Consider the following 22,018-nt stretch of genomic DNA (forward strand, 5'->3'; position numbering starts at 1 on the left):
ATTTTATTTTGTTTTGTCTTGGTTGACTTAATGGTTTTAAAATCGAACCGACCAGAAAGCTTTGTGTATTCTACTTAACACGCTTCAACATTCATAACCTACAACAATGTAAGTAGGTACCTACGTACCTTTGAAGTTGCAACAAGGCGAAGCCTAAATTAAGGTTTTGGCCGGGACCTGCCCTTAGTATTGACGAACATACCTAAAGGTCACCTTGTTAATGTTTTTCATATGAAGTACTGAACATTTTACTTATCCTGGTGGCATGACTGATCATTTACTTACGCAGTTAAGACATTTTAGCCGGTTTTCATTTATCAACTATTATAATTGTTATTGTTGTGTTAATCAATCTTTATTAATTGATGTCATCTACCAAGGAATGCTGCCAGAGCTCATAATATTCACACATGATGATGCAGAATGATAGTAGCCAATAAAATCGGTGCAAAGGCTTATAAAATAACTTTCCTTCCTAGTAGGACTGCACAGGAACTCGTTAACCGCCGAGTTAGTTAGAATACAAAATTAGACTGTGTGTTACTTGTCAATCTAGAATATGAATATGGTGACCTGCATCATGTTTTGAAAAACTGCATACTTAGTTATCCGCCAGTGTCACGGCCTTCATCTAATCTTTTCCAGTAGCTGATGAGGCTGTGATATTTAGTAAAATTATCTTCCCTTCAAGCACCACTCCTCGTTCCAAGGACTAGATGCCGCGCCAGGTGTTGCAGGCCGTGTCGTCGTACGGGGCTGACTGAGCAGGTCCACGAGGATCCAGGGTCGGCTGCTGCATTTCTGAGGTCAGTCCAGAATTACATACCCTAGTCAGCATGTGCTGGCCTGAGCCCCAGCGGCCTGGATCGATATTCTACATTTTACAGCTTTTAAATATTGTTGCAAAGTATTTCACTGGTTCCATCCATTCGGCTTGTGTATGTTAAAAATATTGCCTTGACAATAACAAGATTTTGATTAATAATTACATACTTATAAGTATTGCTTTCGAAGAGGCACTGTGTGTATCCATGTGTATAATACCTACCTATATGTATAGGTACATACCTTCCATAACTTTCTGACAAGTCACGAATAATAAGGAAGTACTTAAGTCTTATGTATACTTATACCTTTCTTTTTAGTATATCTACTACCTAGAAATCTATGCATTATAAATTTATAGATTCAAATATTTATCTACTGATATACCTACTCATCAGTAGCTTATGGGTCACAGTTGGTTTTCTCTCCACCATGCGATAATAAACACATCTCACAATGTTTAACTAGGTTTCAGATAGGCTCAGACTACATAATAGACGCATTTTTCCTGAAATAAAAATGACATATTATGTATCTAGCCTATCTGAAACCTAGTCATTTCTGCATGGTGATATTACAACTGAGGCGCGCGGGCGACTCACTCTATTTATATAGGCACCCGCACCTTGCAAACTAAAGGTGGAGAGAAAAATGGACTTTATTTAACTGTCACTGTGACCCTTATGATGCCGAACACGGAGAAAGTCGAAACGCCATATCTCACAATGTTTAACTAGGTTTCAGATAGGCTAGATACATAATATGTCATTTTTATTTCAGGAAAAATGCGTCTATTAACATTAATAAAGACTGAGAAAGGCAAGTTATAGAAATTAGAAAGTTAAGTATTATTAACAGTTAATATTGTTAGGATTATTATCAAAAGCTTATCATATAGCTGCAGTTTAGTAAGTAAATTCTTAAGTATATTATTGAAGATGTCGAAGATGAAAGAAACGCAAGTGTTATATAGACCTCGGTCTAGACCTCGGCAACAGGAGAGCTGGGCGCAAGTAAATAAATCAGAATGGCACAGAGAGTAGCAAAACACGTAAACATATTGATATGATGAAACTTGCAGGAAAGACATTGAATAGAAAATCTGTAAAAAGTTGAAGGCGAAACACGAAGCTTAGGCCGACAGAACATTGTTACCTATTGCTAATCTAACTCCGCCACTTATAAACCAATCCTTCTAATTATTAGTTAGGCACGATTTGAACGAGCGTATATAGGTACTCTATAAATACTTAACATCTATGTGACGACATCGTCGCCCGCAGCATACAACCTACAATGCATAAGACTTGATATGTTCTTTATTGCCGTAACAGATTAATAAAATAGTAACATTATTCAGCAACATGGATATGCACGACATTGCACATGCGTTGACGCAATGATTATGTACAATCAAATATGTGGTAGCGAATCACAGCTCAGATCATGCAGCGAGCAGCGCGCCTGTTGCCTAGTCCATACAACACCGCGTCTCGGGCGACTGGGGGCTGACCTCAGCCAACAGAGTCAAGTTCCGTTCGTTTTAAAATCAAACATCCCTGTAGGAAAAGATGAAGTACGACATCCAATACGATTGTCACGTCAACACTCATGCAACACACATCTATTAGTTCCGTTTCACAATCATGCATTCGACATGGACGCGAAACGATTGTATGCGTTCTGTGGTCTTCGCAGAGGCTGCAGCTTATGTGGGTGTAGCGGACATCGGTGCAAGTGTTGTCTGGAGATGTGGGAGCTGCGTGTGCGCAATAAATAAGGAACAGGAAGTTCTAGCCAAAATATAACACCAAGCGGACGTGCAAACAGAGGAGGGTTGCAGTAAAGGGTGACGTGTGCAGAAAAGATCAGGGGCAAAGCACAGTTAGTAGGACACTTATCTACTAGGTATATAGGTAGGTACACAAATAAATTCTCTATAAGTATTAAAATACATCGGAGATTTACACAGGAAAATAAAATAGGGCTAAGTAGGTTTCTACATTATTTGGGTAAAGGTAGGTAGGGTATGTGTCGTATTTGTTAAATTCTTTTATTTATCCAACATTTTCATAATTTATGGATATCACAATAAATCACACCACATTTTCTGATCTGTCTCTAAGGTACTGTGAAGAACAAGAGTTTAAACCACAAGCACAAGTTAAGATGCTATCGTTAGTAGAAGGTATGTAGGTTCTAATAGTCAAAATATTCGATGAACGTTACATTACTTCACTACTTAGAGGAAACATTAACATTTAAAACACAGCCAACTGCATCGTTGTTGCATATTGCTGCAAACAACTCGACGGACTCAAAGTTCCATCCATTTAGGGTTCCGCACCACAAAGGTCAAAACAACCCTTATTTTTTTATTATTCAAGAGAGATTTGTGTCGCAAGTGCTCCGCTGAACTCTGAAACTTATCATGTAGGCATATCGTACTGTCCATCTTAACTTTTCAGTAAATAAACACTGCAATCGACGAATACATGCCAGCACCATTTGGTGGCCAAGTATTGGAAGATTGCGAGCACGGCTGCCGGAATAAAGAATCACAGGCATTCGATTCTATTGCTACACCGCGATAGGAACATAATGCCTGTGATGCTCAAGGCGAGTGGTCCTGAGATACATAACTTAGTTTACTTTCCTTTCAGACTCTACTGGATTCTATATTTATCATGCTTATTTTCTTACCCAACCCGTTAAACCTCGAACCTTATAAAGGCTCTGAAATGTTATCAGACACACAGTTATCAGAAAGCTAAACAAGTTATGCACCTACAGGCTCCCAGCCCGCCTTCCCAGCGTAGGGCGATTGCTCGTTTCAAAGACGTGTCATCTTTTAAAACAAGAGGAAGCTGACCCTGGTCCGGCGCGCGTCGCCCTTGCCGCGCCGGCCCATGCCGTACTGTCACATGGCCGTGTCCCCGGTGGAGCCCCCGGGCTTGGAGTCGCCGCCGACGCCGCCGCCGCCGTCCTCGTCCCGCGCCGCGCGCCCGCCCGCCCCGCCGCCCGCCGACAGCCCCGTGAAGTCCAGTTTGTACTGCGCCATAAATAAATGTTAGAGTCACAAGTTGGGGTGGAGAGTCGCGGTCTTTGCGCCACTGGTGTGGTGGCAAAGACTTTTGACCGGATAATTATGTGTAGGTTTGTGTTAGATTTTGACTCTATTAGATTATACGTTTATAATACCCATCAAGATGTCAGAAAAGTCATGCAAGTTATGTTTAAATTGTTTCAATCGAACTTAGAGGGACAACATGGATTGTTTTTTTTTATCGGAGGTGTTTTATACAGGATGTATCGGAGCTAGCACGTAGTTTGTATGTTATGATGACCAAAATACCACACAGACTATGCTATTATCATTGCAAAATCACATGAACAACATTTAGAAGTTAGCTATACACACCATCAAACAAAGCTACACTAAATCAAAACAACACCGTCTGGTTAGATAAATATTGAACACAAATATTTTTTGTTAGTTTAAAATTCACAATCAGAATCACAATATACCTACTCAACCATTCAATACACTATTTTCACTTTTAAATGTGGATGCTTTTTGCAAATTTGGCTTCCAATACATGGGGACTCTTTCGGGCATACACAGGGAAAACTGGAAACAGGAAAGATAACATAAAGGGGCCGAAATGAAATTCAAATAACAAAACCAATATTTGCGCGAAAAAAAATAACCATTGACACATCCAGTTTTCAAGAAGTAAATTGCAGACTAGCGCGCGGGCTTTAGCCATACATTTTACTCTTCTTGCAGAAGACCATTTAGCGAACAAAAGGCATATCGAAGTGGGCAGCTGGTGTCGCGGATGCTCATGGCTCATGGCTGATACACACACATGCGCTAACGATTACCTACGAACAAAGACGCATGGATATGGATTGTATACGATAGTGCAACACAGTGAGACAGACCGAGTCGTCCCCTGCCCTCGCCGATGTTTTGTTTATCGCTTTGTCCAACGGTATAAGACCCTGAGAAATCCGGTGCATGATGACAAAAGAAACAGAAAAACTAAATAAATCACACAAATAAACTCAAAGGGGCAAATTGATCATCTATTGCTATTTGAAACTAGTTACTATGCACTAAGGAGGCCTATTCTTGTTGTTTTTAAAAGCAAAATGATTTAAATGTGTAGCCAATTTACAAACAAGAATAAGCCTCATGATTGTGGTCACATTCGTTCACCCATTTCCCGAAAGTCTAACAACCACAAACGAAGAAAAATCTTTAAAGTACTTAACAGGTGCAACACTCTGGTGCCTTTTAACCACTCCCCCTCCCGCCTCCCTCAGCAAGGGTACCTAAGGAACATGTTGTTCCAATGCACTAAAGTTTATAACTTGTCTAAGAATAATCACTAAGGTTAATAGTGCCACGTGATTGGTAAGTAGTTGGATAGTCAAGAGATTAAGTAAAAAATGGGACCAAATGATTGTCAAGAAGATTACCTTATTCGCACAGTCAAAGCATGTGGTGACGACTTTGCTGATGACGTTCATAAGGTGCTTGGTTTCTTGGATAACGTTGTCTACTTTGCTGAAAGTGGCTGCTCGTCCTACAGTCGGTTCTTTGACTGTGAATTGGAGTTGCTGCACGTATGTGGGGACCCTATCTAGATGCTCTAGCAGTTCTTTTTTCATTGTACCTGCTGGTACCTGTGAAATATCAAAACGCAGAATGTTTAGAATCGTCGATAACAGTGAAATATTCATAATAAAAGCTTGTAAAGAATATTTTTTTGTGCTCACCTGATATGAAAACTGCCGTACAATTTTATACAGTCTATTTGCTTCTTCGGCGAAGTATTCCGCCTGAGTGAAGAGGTCCTGCGTAGTATTTAAACGGCCTTCGCCTTTCGTAAACTGGTACATTGCAAAGGCCATGGAAGACATATTTTTGGCCCTGAAAAAATAAATTTGTTCACCATTCTTATCATAATCATATTTCCAGCTACACTGAAAAAGTTCCAGTGACAATATAATCAAATTACTCTAAACGGAAAAGACTAGCTTAATGACGCCCCGTCTGCAATATTGAAGTAGGTACATCAGATTATTACCTTATTTCTCTCATCTCATCCCACATAATCAAATTCAAAATTTGATGTTTTAAAAAATTGTGGCATTTTGTTTCGATATTTTGTAAGTGAAACTTTTTCATTCCTCGTGAGTGTACCTAAAAAGGAATCTACCGTGAAGAAATAAAGTTTTTTTACCTCTTCACAATATCGTTGTTTTCGTCGGCAGCGGCGCCCTGCCACTTGTCGGTCTCGGCGTCCATCTCGGAGGACATCATCTTCATCTCCAGCCCAGACTTGGCGATCTTGGCTTGCTCGTCCGAGTCCAGCCGCACCGCCTTCAGAGGCTTGCTCGTCGTACCGTGTTTCTGAAACAAAATTGTTTAGACGAGCATATTTACTTTCTTATGATCTATATTTTTGTTCATAGATCGTTACTAAATTAATTATCACATCATCGATATAAACGTGAAAATTTGTTTGTTACCAATGTCCCCTACGACCACCACTGATGACTTCTTAGTCTACATAAATAACACTCACCCCAGGCCTAGGTAAACTGCTATATTGCTGCTTATCAGGTCTATCGTCAGTCAGGTCTAATATATCCCTGGCTAATCTCGCGGCATCGTTGAGAAGCCACGTCCACATGTCCACAAACACGTCGAGGTTTTCTCTCGCGGCCGCACTGCCGGGGTGTTCCGCTAGTGTTCTCGCGGCAGTCACAACTTGTGGACCGTATATCCTCAGGTTGATTTCTGCGAACTTGGCACTAACTTGGAGGGTTTCTGACATTGCTATGTGCCTGAGCAGCTTGCATATCTGGAAATAGAAAAGGAAATGTGTACCTAGTTAACTACTTCAAAAATCAGAATCTCGCGTGATGAAAAATATTGTTTTTGGATAAGTTACCTCTATAATATGATCTAGTTGCTCATGAAGCCGGCTAGCTATACTGTGCAGTCTCTCTGATTCTCTCTCACCACAGGAACTTGCTGGAATCAATTTATAATCACGATTATTGGATGTAGACTTCCAGGTAGTACCATCAAAATTAGTAACTATTGGATGGTACGGTCAGGGGCAGTGAAACCTGACCTCACTCTCTTAGTAACAATGCTTCTGAGTGGGTAGTATACAATCGTGTACCTAATCTCGCGAGGTCAGTGGCGAGCCTCCTGGCCTCGTTGGCGAGGGGCGGCAGGTCTCTCGCGTGGTCCCTGGCCGCCGACACCAGCGCCCGCTCCAGCTCCACCGATGCCGACCCTGCGCCCGCGCACGCGCTCTCTATCGCCGCGCCAGACCCACACGTACCTTGCTCTTCCTGAAATCACCCGTGTATTCTTTAAGCTTCATGCCAATACAATGCTACTGAATGAATGGAAGAGAATCGAAAAGACCTGTGACCCAAGTAAGACCTGCAAAACAAGACAAGTATAAACGAAAAAGTAGTTAAAACAAAAGCCACTCACCACAGAGACGGCGACAGCGACAAGCCTTTCCAACTCGTACGCTATTCGTTCCGCCAGCGCCAGTATCCTCTGTCTGTGGTCGTGCGTCGTGTAGGCGGAGTCGGTGAAGTCGTGGGTCCTTTCCACCAGCGCTCGCAAGGTCGACGCCAGGGCTCTTCGTCTCGTGACGTCAGCGCCGCCCCGCGCCCTCGCTGCGCGGACCTGCCCGCCCAAGCCGCGCAGCGCTCCTAACGCGGTGCCCGCCTCCCACTGCGCTGCCTGTCAACCCATTGCCATGTTGCTTGATATGAAAGCAGGTAATGTATAGCGTGTAATTTGGAACGCACGATTTGTTGTCGCATATGTGTGTGGGTGGTGAAGACGGTTGCAGATTTTGTGTCATAAGAAAAATGCATGGTTGTATGCAGTGATTTTAGAGAGAGAGATCCATGAAATTTAAGTGTTCAGATGCTAGAGTGTGAGCAGAGCGTGTGTCTAAATACCTACATTATATAAGAAAATGGTGTAGTTGAATAGTTTCTAGCTGCAATTTTAAAGCAAAAACAAAATATATTGTGTATCATGGATAATTTGGCCTTTGGGAGTAGGTAAATATACTTAACTTGTTAAGTATCAGTTATTGTTTGTAATTGAATTTAAGTTTAGTAAGTGATAAGCTTTTCTAGATCGGAAGCGACTCAAGCGACTCATAGAGAGCTTGATGAGTGGCTAAACAGTATCAAATATTATTTTTAATGTATAGGTAAACTAGGGATACTTACTAAATAATAATAAACGAGAAAATTGAATGGTAAATAAGTACTATTAAACTCTTCCTTATTATTACCCAAAAGCTTATACAATGGATGGTAAAGAATGCCCTTTACGTGAGGAAGCGAATAGTAAAATCTAATTAATAGAAAATACTTGTAAAATAGGATAAAATAAGCGCAATTACAGTTTTAAATAGAGTAGATAATAATTCAGTAGCTACAAACTGGAGGGATACTCTCTACCTACGATTACTCTGTACCTGTTCTTGACTATCCGAAAAAGGTTGTAACTACAAGAAAAGAAAGAAACATCGTGTTTATGCATTGAAAGGTTGAAAGTGATTTTATGTGGAAATTAATGTAATCTGAAAATGATGAATAATCAGTTTCTCATGGTAGACATTCCTGAAATCGGGAATATTTTGAATACTTACCAGTATTCCATGAAGGGCGTATAAATGAATATACATACCATATTGGTACGTCTTTACTTTAAAATAATGCAGTAAACCTACCCATAGGTTCAGGTGGTAATCCTAAAAACTTTAGTCCTTTCTTGCGCTAAACGCTGTAGAACAAAAGTGATGCCTATCTATACTCACCCTATTTTAGCTGAATAAGTAGGTAAGTATATCACTTGTGCAACAGCCTGTAAAATTTAGAATAAGTACTTCACGACGATATTATTCAACCCACCTACGTTGACTTTCCGTGTGTAACTAACTACAGCAACCGCATAGTGAAACTTTTGTCTTAATTACCAGCTGTAGTCACTGAAAATCATTACAAGAGTTAAACGCGAGAGCAGAAAGGAACTTTAAGCTAATGTCCGCATTAAATCTATGTCTGTCGCTTACTGTTGATAAACTGTCAAAGAAAAGCAATACATTTAAGGTCGACATTAGCATGAAATTCCCTTGTGCAACTCTATGTAAGTGTCCCCCACTATACCAGCTGTAAAACACAATCTCGCTGAAACAGAGTCGTAAAGACGGCCGCTTCTCCCACATGTTGCATATAACTTAGATATATATGCTTATACCTATGTACTGGTACCTATATGTAGCTATATACAGCTAAGCTGTACGTATTTCCGGCATGTCGTGAAACCCCTCCAGTGTCTGATACATACATAATAGAGGTACATGTAGCTACGTACATGGACAGTCGAACGAAGAATGTGTAGAGGTATACCTACTTATCTTTGTATCTATACACACATGATAATACTGTCATCTGCATTGTTTATGTTGGCTATTTATATAAAACTAATAATGCATATTATTATTTAGAAAAAAATATCATTGTTTCTAAATAAGTAAGTAAGATCTGCAAATTCCTGAATTTATGGATTTGTTTCAGCATTTCCGAGAGCAAATTAAAGCTACTAACTATGCTAACATTAAATATTTATAACGAATATCTCATTTCCACTTAATAGCTCCTGTAACCTGGTTTCCCAATTTCATCAGTCTCGCAAAATCTTCTTAGCAGTCAGATTTACTACTAATTAAGTCTCTTAACTCTCTAAAGCATTAAAAGGGTCACCTAGTTTTGTTAGAGCGGTTGATGTAAGTAAATGTTGACTTAAATTCGTGCATAAATAATGAGATTTCAAGTGCTTAAGTACCCAATTGCTAAATGTCCTTTCCGTTACCAGGTTACGGTATAACACGTATGCAAATAAATTAGCATGTTGATATTTAATTTGCCTTCTACAACGCGAACGTGTTAGCTTAAATTACCGCGATTTTCAGTAGCAGTAAATCTAATTTCCTCGTGGAAGTTCCCGCAATTGGCTGCAAGAGGAGCGATCGAGTTGTATAGAAATAGAAGCTTAGCCGATGTAAAGTAACTTCGTATTGTGGAAGCATTTCCATGCTCCATTTACACGACTAGCATAATGCCGGGAATTAGTGGCATAGTCCGAGCTCGGTCAATTTAGACCTTCAGCGTGTAAACACTAGGTCTTGAATCGAATGATGCCGGTATTTGCAGTTGTATCCTCTGGTTTTAATAAGCATATTATAATAGTTGCGGCCGCGTCATCGGGGACCAACTTTGAAATAACGAACACAGTTTGAATTACTTTAAAACGCTCTGGTTTAATAAAACTAGTTGGTTTGTTAGAAAAGGTCCCAGTGTGTTACGAGGACGGAATGTTCTGCATTCTTTATGTGTAACGACATAGAGGTTGAAATCAAACACGATCGCTTGATAGTCCTCAGCTACATGTTTTCCTAATTGGATCGTATAAAGCGGCAAAAAGCAGAGAGAATGCGGCATACACATGGTAATGAGGCAATTTACTGCGTGCGTGCTCCGGAACTTTTACACCGTAAATATTGTTTTGTGAATCTTGACACAGATATACAAGACCCTTTTTATACCGTCCCGCCTAGCTGCGTTTATACCTCTATATAGGTTATACTTCCTATTGCTTAGAACGGAAGCAAAAATTTATCACGATAACATCGGCTATAGCATCGTGTGTATGACGTCACTGATGCGCTATCGTTGGCTATCGTGGATCGTGGAGGCTATGCGGCTTGCTGGCTATTTTCCCTCTACGAACAACAAACAATCACAAAATTTTACTTCCTTATGGGTAGATTTATTAAGTTATGGCATCAGTAGATTTGTAAAACAAAGCTGATAACATCGATTTCTATCATCCGTGTCCGTGACTAAGTGTAAAAGCTCATATTTCCGTCCCAAACTAAGTTACGAAAACTTGAGAAAAGTTTTTATGCATTACGACGTAACTCATCAATCATTATTATTTTTTCAGTAAGGAATTCAGAACACACAAAAGCGCCAGTCCCGCTGAATGGTTTCAATAGAGCCTCTTGAGTTTCCTGTTTAAAATATTTACCGACTTCCGCGACATAGCTTTTATAGAAATGGGAGGGATATTTTCTAAACGTTTAAATTGATTCTTATTTCTTGTAGTCAAAGTAGTTTTGAGTTTCAGTTTTAGTTGTAGGTAGTAGGTATTAGTCATAATAATAATAGCAGTCGTGTTAAATTTCTAAAGTTCTCAGTCATCTACTCATCAGCTTAATCCACGTAAGGGACCTAACGACCGAGGTAATATTTACGGTTGGGATTCTTGCTTAGCCTGCTCTTACCCTGAATGGAGTCTTCAACAAGCGGTCCACCGCTTGGAACAATTTTATGATATTTTATATGAAGTTATTGGTTCTATCAGCCTATAGCAGTAGGCCTCTCCCAAAGCACGCCACTGGATGCAATCTATATTTTTCCGCATCCAATCATTACCGGCCACCTTTGGCAAGTCTTCACCCCGTCTAGACGGCGGGCGTCCTACGTTTGCCTAGCCGCGGTCTCCACTCTAGAAAAATATATTGGTTTGTTGCAGCATGGGACGACCTCCTGCAGCTGGACATAGGCGGGTAGCCGGTAGTGGCTGGATGAGGACGGCCGAGGACCGAGTGTTGTGACGCTTGGGAGAGGCCTAAAGTCCAGCAGTAGATGATGATTGGCTGATGATGATCTAAAATATAAATAGATGTAGGTCTGAGTCTCACCTCGGCGGAGTGCTCGTCGTGGCCGGGCAGCCCGTCGCGCACCACGTAGTGGATGAGGTCCATGGCGCGCCGCATCTGACAGAACACAGTGTCTCGGTTCTCCCGTGCAGACGCGCTGGATGGGTGCCGCATGCACGTCTGGAAATAAGAATATGCTGAAAATGTGTAGGTATATTTTTATGGGTAAGTAAGTAGGTAGGTACTACCTAGCTCTAGTACTCTAGTAGAAGTATCTAAAGAATACCTACCTAAATAATCGAACAATATTTAGATATAAGTTGATGCTACACTTAGGTAACTATATTTACCATCTTCTGTTTATTCGACAGGTACCTAGATCTAATAAATGGAGTACTACTCAGATTTATACTTTGCTCAGATGAAATCGCTTCGACAATTTCGTATATTTGTTCTGAATGTGTAGTAGAATATGAATATTTTACTGTGACGCGAGTTATTGAATACCTCAATAAATAAAAACCAATTCGGTAGATATTATTTTATGTAGTCGCTATTATATCTGTTACCTTACAGTAAGAATGCCATATATATGCGCTAAAGCTCAGTCCTCACTGATCCATAATTAACAGTGGGGTATAAAGTGTAGCATGGTATAAAGTGTAATATTGTGTAAGTAAATACAACTTCTATATTAATAGTAAGTACCATACGGCATCGTTTTCACTTCAATACCCACTGCACAGCATCGCTTTTCATCGTCAAATCGCCAAGAAAAATGACGCGAAACTATTTCAGCGTATCATTTTAAAAGGAGAACCGGACATAAAGCAAAGCTCCCACGTCTCGCTGACAAATTGCTGCGTCGCTGCTGCTGTATGGGCGTCGTTCTTTACACGCCTTGCAACTCGACTGGAAAATATCATTACACAGTAAACTACATTTTAGTTCCATTTTCACAAGTATACATAACAAAAGGTTTTAACTACGACCCCATTAAGCATTATTTAAGTAAGTAGGTATATCATAGAATATTTTCTCCCGGATTGGTCTACAAAGCACACCGAATGCTTTGCATACAGCTTTAGCAAACAAGACGCCGACGCTCCACCTTTTAATGTGTCGCCCACTGTCGCATGTTTCACGTCGCAACTTGCCACGAAAACAAATGAAAATGGACCTGAAAAGTGCACACTGTGGCATATTGCGGCCTCGCCGGGTATTTGTGGGGTGTTCTGTATACGCCCTTAGGTTGTTTGTTTTCGGTACGTGTTTCACCTTTAGTAATGGAGACGCTTTCACGAAGCGAGCTTCAGAAGAAACGATACGAGCTAAATATACTCCGCTTTGCTATCTTGAGCGGAGTAACATCTTACACTCAAGTACGGGTTTTTACTGCTTCAATGAGTATCCAGATTAACCTTTACTTATCATGCCTGACCTTTCTCACGATAATAATGCTTAGGTATCTAAAGATCTCTCACGAAGAAAGCAGCGAGGCTTAGGCACGCGAAGTGTAATAGTTATTTGGCATTTCCCAGCTCCAGATATTACACACTAGAGTAAATGGGCCATGTCGGGATGACATTAAGCTCCTCGCCGACGCCGAGGCTGAATATTCCGCGATGGTCGTTCCACGAGTCCCCGCCCAGCCGAGCCGTGCACTTAAAAAGATTCCATTTCTAAGACCCCAAATAACGTAAACGTTCCATTACTTCGGTTCCGTCCTAAATCTCCGAGCTTTTAAAAATAATGATTGCATGCCGTCCGCTGCCATTTTCCCGCGTATAAATTCGACTGTGACGCTTCCAGTGGACATTGTTCCCGAAATAAAAACTGGTTTACAGTTTCGAATCGGGAGGGTTGGCTAAAATGTGTCATTGTGTTCGGCTGATGTCCGGACGGCCTGATGGCGGCCTAAATAATTGATGGCACTGCCTATAGCTACGGACGCGGCTCTCGCCAAAATAAACGAGCATCCATCGCTCCTATTAACGAGCTCCCATGATTGGGTCAAGGTGTTCCAATTAATGCCGACTGCCGAGAAAGGAAATGATGGCGATGAATATCCCGAGGTACTCCGACGAATGATAGGTACTTACTCGGATACTCGTTCTAGCCCAGTCATGTGCTCCGACCAAGAAAAGGTATGAAAAATGGAATATAAAGAATATGAAATATGTATCCGGACGGCTGCGGGAACGATCCCGAAAGAGGTTTGCGGATAGAAGCGGAATTTCTGCCAGCTGATGCCGGCTGCACAATACGTTTTCGTTGAGTTACATTTTTCGAGAGGAGTAGTTTTTGCCGTGTGGATCTTTACTTTTGTAGGTCGGGTGCGATGATTTATTACTTTATAATATAGAGGTAAAATGTTTAAAATGGTAGTAAGTGATAGTAAGTGTTGTACAGTTATGTAAAAAACAGCTTTATTGCAAAATGACTGGTTGTTGGCTCGATTTTGAATCAATACCCCGTGTGCAAATCGTAATAAGGGCGTGTGTTCGTACTGAAAACGTAGACAGGCTTCATCCGGTTTTCCTACCGATACCTTTATATGAAAACAAAATTAACTACACTTTAGAAGAAATAATGACATGGCTTAATAATAATAACTTAATCGCGAATTTAAATAAGACTAAAATAATACAATTTCATCAAAGGAAAATCAACTGTGACTTAAATATTGAATATAACGGCATTAAGATTGAAGAAGTACAAGAAACCAAGTTTCTAGGTCTCATAATGGACAGTAATCTTTCATGGAAAGGACATGCAAAAGAAGTGTGCGAAAGACTTAGTAAGTATGCATACCTGCTACATAAACTAAGTAAAATTGTATGTCTTGACACAGCTTTGAATGCGTACCATGGTTTTGTATCTTCGAACATACGATACGGGATAATTTTCTGGGGCAACTGCACTGATAAGGACGTCGTGTTTAGGGCCCAAAAGAGATGCGTTAGAGCAATGTGCGGACTAAAAACAACCGACAGCTGTGCTCCTGCATTTTAAAAGATTAAATCTACTAACGATGCCTTCTATATATATATATGAAGTAGCTATATTTGTAAAAACCAATCCTTCTCTCTTCTCCAAAGCCCACCAAACATATACAAACAGAACACGTTTTCAGCATAGACATAGGCTAAGTATACCAAAATATAAAACTACCTTAATGCGAAATAATGTACCTTGCATGGCCCCAATAATTTTCAATAAAATACCAAATATAATTAAAGATCTTGACATTGTACAGTTCAGGAAGAAACTTTTTAAACTTCTAATCGATAAATGTTATTACTCCGTTTTAGAATTCATGTCTGACATGTCATTGTAATTAAATAAAATAAAAATATTATTGACATTATACTCGTACCTATTTGTATTTAATTTTAACTAAGTATATTTATCTAACTGACAAACTTTATTTTGTATTCTTAATGAATTAATGGTAATCAAGCAAACCATGTAAACAATGCATGCCCTTTTTTTAAATTTGAATGGTATATTTCCTTGCATGTACTAATTTAATAATAAAAAAAAATTATTGTATACCTACGTGTAGAACATAGCGCAACATAATATATATTTTTAAACATCTATTGTTATAATACCTATGTTCACAAATAAACGATTTGATTTGATTTGATTTGATTTGATTTGATACCGGACAGTAAAATTCTCTGATGTCATACCTTGGAGGAGGTGAGCAGCATGAGCGTGGACCTCTCCAACACATTCCTGGCGGCGGCGACCTGTGCCCTTCGCCGCTCGTCGCGCAGGTCGGCGCGGCGCTCCGCCGTCAGCCGCGCCAGCTCCACCATGCCGCCGCCGAACTCCGTGAACGCGCGCACGAACTCCGCGAAGTTGGAGACGGATTCCAGGCGGTCGAGCGTTCGCGCCACCTGGGGAGGGTTGGTGGTAGAGGTACTGAATTTGGAGGTACACTTGGTATAGGTACTCCCTGATATTAATCCCCGAGAAGCAAGTTAGTGACTAATAGTAACTATGTGTTAGTTCAGGGTTTGTCACCGTGGTGAAAGGATTGGCCAATCAGATTAGCGTCTGTCGCATCGCTTACTGATCTGGGTGCGCCATAAGTTATACTCATAACTGACCTCTTTCGTGCACCATTTACCGTGCACATTAACTATAAACAAAGTCAAAAGTCAAAGTCAAAATTTTTTATTCATCGTACAAATATAAAATTTTCTGATGAACGTCAATTTTTACAAATTACAAAAACAGACATTATCATCACCAATAAATAAATAAATAAATAAATTATCAACAAATGGGGAGAAAAAGTAAATTACAGTTGGCGCATTAGGCAGTTCTAATTGGTTGTTTCAGTCCCAATTTTTTCTCCCTAATAATGTTATGGGTCTGAACCTGAAAGGCACACTCGATTGTGCAGCTAAAGTTTCACTTGGTTCTCTTCCCCATTATGTGTAAATCATTACGCTAAACAAGCCGTTTCCTCACCAATCCCAGTACAAACCTTATCCTTAGCTAACAACAGTTGCCTGACCACTACCATGTCGGCGAGCAGCAGCACGCGCGTCACGGCGGCCAGCAGCGCGCGCGCGGCCGGCACCATGCCGCCGCCGTCGCCCGCCGCCGCGCCCACGCACACCCGCTCGATGGCTCGCCCTGGGGACAAACAATACAGGGTTAGAATAGATACTCTTTATTTTGCACCCTGAAATAAAAGTTTGTGCCCTGTTTAGTATTGCTTAAAGCAATCTACCAGACAACCATTCAGCTGTGTGTTAGGCAATTTTGTGTTGTGGGGTTATAGGTAGCGTTGGAATGCGTAGTTGAGGGGTAATAGAATAAATAGTCCAAAATAAATTAATCTATATAGGTAGGTCAGGACAGAGGAACCTAACCAGTGGCAGTGCTACTACTGAGAAAGGTCCAGTTTCTCTGCCCCATACTGTACCATTTGAAAACCACTAAAGCGGTAGGTACTCGTTGTATCGAAAATAAATCAGTATTTTGTACACTGCGGAAAAATTAAATCCTGTAATAAAATAACGTAATAAAAGTCCTTGATAACGTATCAATAAAATCTATACGCTCAATAGAGACTATACGATATGGTATTTCAGTTTCACAAATATTTCATACTCTTTACTGAAAACTCTTGCGGTATACATAGGTTACCTCTAGATACCCAGACAAAATTAATAGCGACAGAGCGATCATTGCGCCTGAATTATGGAGTGGAAAGCTATCGAGGCAGCTTCTGGAAACATCGTGACGTTAACTTAAAACGGCGCTGTAAAAGTGTCCCAAGTAGTTAGATGGCGTTAAATAGGTGGTATAAATTTATTTTGTTCAGGGCTGATTTTTCAGTGGTCAGATAAGTGTTAAAAAATCAGTCCTTCATTATAAAAAACGTAATGATTTGGGATCAGACTAATTATGGGCTGTAGTTATAAATATGATTAAAATTCATTCCACGCGTTATAGAAATTAAAGGTCTTTGAAAGACAGTGCATGTGGGATGTGCAGACGGACGGACAACAAAGTGATCCTATAACTGTAAAGATAACGTTTATTCTTTTTGAGGAAAATGAAAGGAAAGGAAAACACGTTAATACTAACCTAAAACTAAATATTTTCTAAATTTTAATTACTAACAGTAGATTAGGTTTAGATTAAGTGTTTAATTGTAATGTGTGTTGATAATGTTGCTGTTTATGTGTTGAATAAATGTTTTCTATTCTATTCTATTCTATTCTAAAATCCAAAAACCGTTTCAAACATCCAAATGCATCTCAAGCAAATAATATTTCAAAACTTACTAATACCTATTATAAGTATCTTGCACAATCGACTTCATTTTCAAGCGTTAAGCCAACAGCACTGCGATCTGAATCATCAAATATCTCCTCGTCTCCCAGATCTGGGTCACAATCTCCCCAGCAGCAGGCGTGGAGGTGTCACGTGCATTCATTACCCGGTTTTTACCCGCCCCCGTGCCAATTTGTGGCCCACAAAGGCGCGGGTTTGTTTATCAAATCGCTTTTCCCGGAAAACGCGGGGTTATATATTACCGGGTCTGATTGTGCGATCTGTAGCTGCCCCGTTTAATAGCTTAAATACGTCATCGGTTTCCCGCAAACTCTGTTTTTTTTTCCGTGTCGTGAACAGACCTCCGACACAGACATAACTTATAGTGAGGTTGCTAACTTCCTAAAAGCATCAAGTGAATTTACAAAAACGCTGGCAGTAAAGTAGTTACTAGATCTTCACAAAGCGCGCGAGCTTTTTCAGACAAAGAGTTCAAAAATAACAGACACGAATGACTCTTTATTCCGATTTATCTAGGTAATAATAGCGAATTTCTAGGTTCAGTATTTCACAGCCCCGCTAGATATTGGAGGCTGTCAATGAATGGTCCTCTATAATTTATTGCCGGGCGACACGAGGCGGCAAACTCATTCGGTTATTAATTTCCCGTTTGTAAATTGGCAACACTGGCTAGGCGTCGCTGAGAAATGGCCAGTATTTAACACGGACCGAAATACTAATGAAATAGTGTTTAATTAATTGGCTTTGCTTATTTAATGCATAGCACAGCTGCGCCCCGATGCGGTCTCGAACACAGGAGGCGCCCTCTTAATTGGCCGAAATAAGTTGATTTATTCCACCATTTCACTGTGAATTCGTTAGCAGATTGTGAATAGCCTTTTTCTACGGTAATGTTGATTCTCTGTACATTATGTACATGGACGGTGTAGTCAGTAGATTGTTTTAACGTTTGACCGCAGACGCGTTTTGAAAGCATGAGCTTGTGTGGTTCCGTATAGGTAGTTCCAAAACCAAATCATAAGCGAGTTTAGAAAGCACCTATAGAAACATTCGTCTTCAAAATCAGTTCAGCATGTCAAAAGTTCCATAATTAAGGGTTAGGTTCAAGAGATATATTCAGAGAGTATAGGTATTTCAATACATATAAGTACTTATTCGTTTTTTCCAGCTGAACCACTGTAATTGAAAGTGATTTTGGCAAGTCGGAAAATTCAGAAAGTCGATAATCGATGATATGTCGGTAAAAGTTTGTCCATTAGGAGTCTCGAATGATTGGAGTGGAAGCGGCGGAGCGTCCCTGTAATCGCAATACTTAATCGCATCCAGTCAGATTAATAAATGGCTGGAAAATCCGATGTTTGCACAACTTACCGGTTTTCTCGAACATTAAATTGTAAAGCTGGCTGCCTCAACAGAAACAGAAAATTCAATGCCACAAGGTCAATAAATAAACAAGTTACGACTACTTATTCACAAATTCCCTTTCGAGCCAATAAAAGTTCCTGCTGTGCACTTGGGGCTCCAATAAAAAGCTAAAATAGGATGAGAAATAAAGACCCAGTTTTAATAGGCTATAAGGGAAGCCGGGTATCTGAGAGACTCTTTAATAAATTCAAAAAGTTCGCCTTTCAGTTTACACAAAGTGAGATATAAGCCGCTCGGGCGGCCGCTCGGCACGGGTTCGGATGCACAAATTAAGATTGTCTTCAAAACTTTATTTCATTTTGCATCCTACCCCCTTATCGAGATGAGTAGGCACTGGAAACTAATTAAGACGCCCATAGAAGACGAGATACTTTTTGATGAGAAATTGATTTATATTTAAAGTTTCTCCGGGACTGCTATCGACCCTTTCGGTTTATCCTTTATGTAACACCCTGTATATAATGTGTGCATTGTTTCCGGTGCTGTGAGCATATCAAGTATCGGTCGTTACTCCCAGACGCCCCGCTCGGGAGTGCAAACGACACATTCAAGTATTCTATTGTCGCCTCCGCTTTGTATCAAACTTATGATGGAGTAAGGATACTCTGAGCTTCCGAATATAATACCTATAACTATATTGAATACAGGGTGTTGCTAAAGTGGTTGACTAAGCCGAAAGGGGGTGACCCAAGAGGTAAGTAATCCTAAAGAACCTTTTTTTTTTATAATCTCATTTATTTTATAAGCCATACATCCTAATCCTAAAGAAACTTTGTTCTACGACTTTTAAAAATTCGCGAAGAACAAAAGTTGTTGAGAATAAACCTCATGAGTCACCCCTTTCAGATTACTCGACCACTTTTGCAACACCCTGTAGGTATATTATTTAGGAGGTAAAGTGCACTCTCCTAACAAACATCCCTATAATTCTGAATTTTCTTGAGTATGATAAAGTATACATTTATCCATAAGTATCCAAATGGTATAATAGCTTGCATTCTCCGTTGGTATATTTAGGTAACCAGAAACAAATGATAAAAATAATTCATTTCCCAGATTCTCCTCCATTAAAGTTTATTTTCCTGTTTTTATATCTTAATCTTGGTTTTATCTTCAAGCTGGCAGCCAAGCTTGTAGATTATAGGTAAAATCCCTTGAGTATTTGAGGAGGCCCATGTTCAATATCGGTCAAATCTCAGATGGGAGATTAGGCCAGGGGCATAGAATAAACGGGAGGGGATAATCTGTAAAAAGGATTCCGAATGAAATGGTTGACATAAGACGGACTGCACCACGACAACGGCAGGCATCAGTAACCACACGCAGTCGCTATATTCAACTGCATGCTTTGTTCGTTCGAGTCATGATATCAACTGCAGATGCAGTCCGTCTGTAGTCAGACTAAAAAGTTTTTTTACTTATAGGTATAAGTTTTTTTTCTAAAAACCGTAAATTAGCAATAGGATTTTGACAAAGAACATAAAGTTAATCCGCTTTAGAATTTGCAGAGTGAGGTCAGAACTCAGAAGTGTAGAATATAACATACCTACAACGAAAAACAAATGCGGTATGAGTTCTTCAAAACAGTTTTCTAAAAGGTTAAAATCACAAATAAAATTACTAAACAAAAATCTATATTCAACAAGTTAAAATAGCCGAACAATATCTTGACCAATATAACCGAGTAATTTCAAACCTAGCCGTTTATTTTAGTTTGACCGCGCCATTCATAGAGGCGGCGCTGTAACTGAATTCCATATCAATGGAAAATGTTTGCGGAAATCCTCCAATATTTCCTGGAACACGGCTGTAACTTGCATTTTCAGTGTGACGTCACTAGCCCTGACCTATTTACTCGTATGAATGCCGGTACTTTTATTAAATACTTCGCTTTCAACAACGGGAAAACCGTTAGAGGAATTGTTCTAGTGTATATTATAGACCAAATACCTAAATGAATGTGGTGGATGAAGGTAAAAAACCTAGGTACATAAATAAGTTGATTTTTGTATTTGGAACGCATATACTGGATAAAAATATCCGTCCAATAATCGACGACCATTGTTGTAATAAATGTATTTCTATTATTGGTTCTTATCTACGAGTAATTCAGTTGGTTTTCCTAACCAAATACGAAATAATACGCACTCATTTATATTTTTTTTATTAACCTTTGTTTTAATAAAAAAATAATTAGTGACTAGTAGTTATAGGTAGTCTAAACAGTCTTATATTTCACCGTACTCAACATGATCTACTCGAATATTTCTATTCGTTGTGTATTCCTTAGCCTTCTGTTGAAACTATTTCGCCAGCCCTCTCTCTGTTCTAGGAAATGTTTCAATAATTCATGCCCTCCTGAGTTTTATTCACAGAAATCGCATAATGTAACCTCTTCTTATTGCTTTGTTCGATGTAAAGAGATCCTTTTGTTCCAGAATTTTCTCCGAGTAGTGCGTATCTTATGTGCGTATTTAAAATATAAAAGCAGTAAGTACCTAAAAGTTATCTAAGTTATAACAGTAGGTACCATTTCCAAAAGACTGTCGATTAAGAAAAAAAATAAACGCTCTAATGAGTTCTTCTCAGTGTTGTTGAGATACGCAAAAAGTTAAATGATGTCATCCAATGATTTCAAAAGGAATACTATAGAAGTAAATGATAACACCAACATATTTTGGAACTGGGTTTTAATATCACAGAAGAACTGAACCTTCTGGGTCTTATCTGGGTGGATGCACGGCCCAGGGGTGCTTAAATCGGAGTAATTTAATTGAACATTGTATACCCGCACATAATGGAAGCTGAAACCGTTTGAAATCACTGAACCATCGAAAGGTTCACAAGTTTAAATGGGTTTTATAGTTTTTAGGTCATTTATTTTATCGACATGTTGCCCTTTACATGCATACTAGCGATCGATAGTAGAGTAAAGCGTACAATGTAATGTAGTTATGATAGTTCTTGGAATAAGGTTTGAATTTTCCTGTCGGCCAATAATTGTCCTGTACAGTAAATTGTACAAGGACCCTTGTATTCTTTGTGCTGAAATACAAAACCAAGTCATTATTATTATGTAACTGGGCTATAATACTACTATCCTACTTATTGATATTTTAAATGTTTAGCTTACACATTTATGTATACGTATC

General features: G+C 39.6%; 1 protein-coding gene across 6 annotated transcripts in view; it reads right to left on the minus strand.

Moving 5' to 3' along the window:
• Positions 1 to 3,556: 3,556 nt before the first annotated feature.
• Positions 3,557 to 22,018, minus strand: part of LOC105386362 (alpha-catulin) — a 75,387-nt gene continuing 56,925 nt past the window's right edge. For 2 of the 6 annotated variants that reach the window (XM_048633123.1, XM_038112458.2), the window contains exons 3-14: positions 16,120 to 16,271; positions 15,314 to 15,523; positions 11,658 to 11,795; positions 8,367 to 8,396; positions 7,355 to 7,612; positions 7,032 to 7,206; positions 6,795 to 6,877; positions 6,426 to 6,704; positions 6,081 to 6,250; positions 5,614 to 5,767; positions 5,314 to 5,520; positions 3,557 to 3,877 (exon numbers count right to left, since the gene is read on the minus strand). In XM_048633123.1, coding sequence (XP_048489080.1) covers positions 3,746 to 3,877; positions 5,314 to 5,520; positions 5,614 to 5,767; positions 6,081 to 6,250; positions 6,426 to 6,704; positions 6,795 to 6,877; positions 7,032 to 7,206; positions 7,355 to 7,612; positions 8,367 to 8,396; positions 11,658 to 11,795; positions 15,314 to 15,523; positions 16,120 to 16,271 — 1,988 coding nt within the window. In that variant the 3' untranslated portion in view covers positions 3,557 to 3,745. The other 4 variants (XM_048633121.1, XM_048633122.1, XM_048633118.1 and 1 more) reach the window with 4 other exon arrangements.

This window comes from Plutella xylostella, chromosome 5 (genome assembly GCF_932276165.1).
Source record: "Plutella xylostella chromosome 5, ilPluXylo3.1, whole genome shotgun sequence".
NCBI lineage: Eukaryota > Metazoa > Arthropoda > Insecta > Lepidoptera > Plutellidae > Plutella > Plutella xylostella.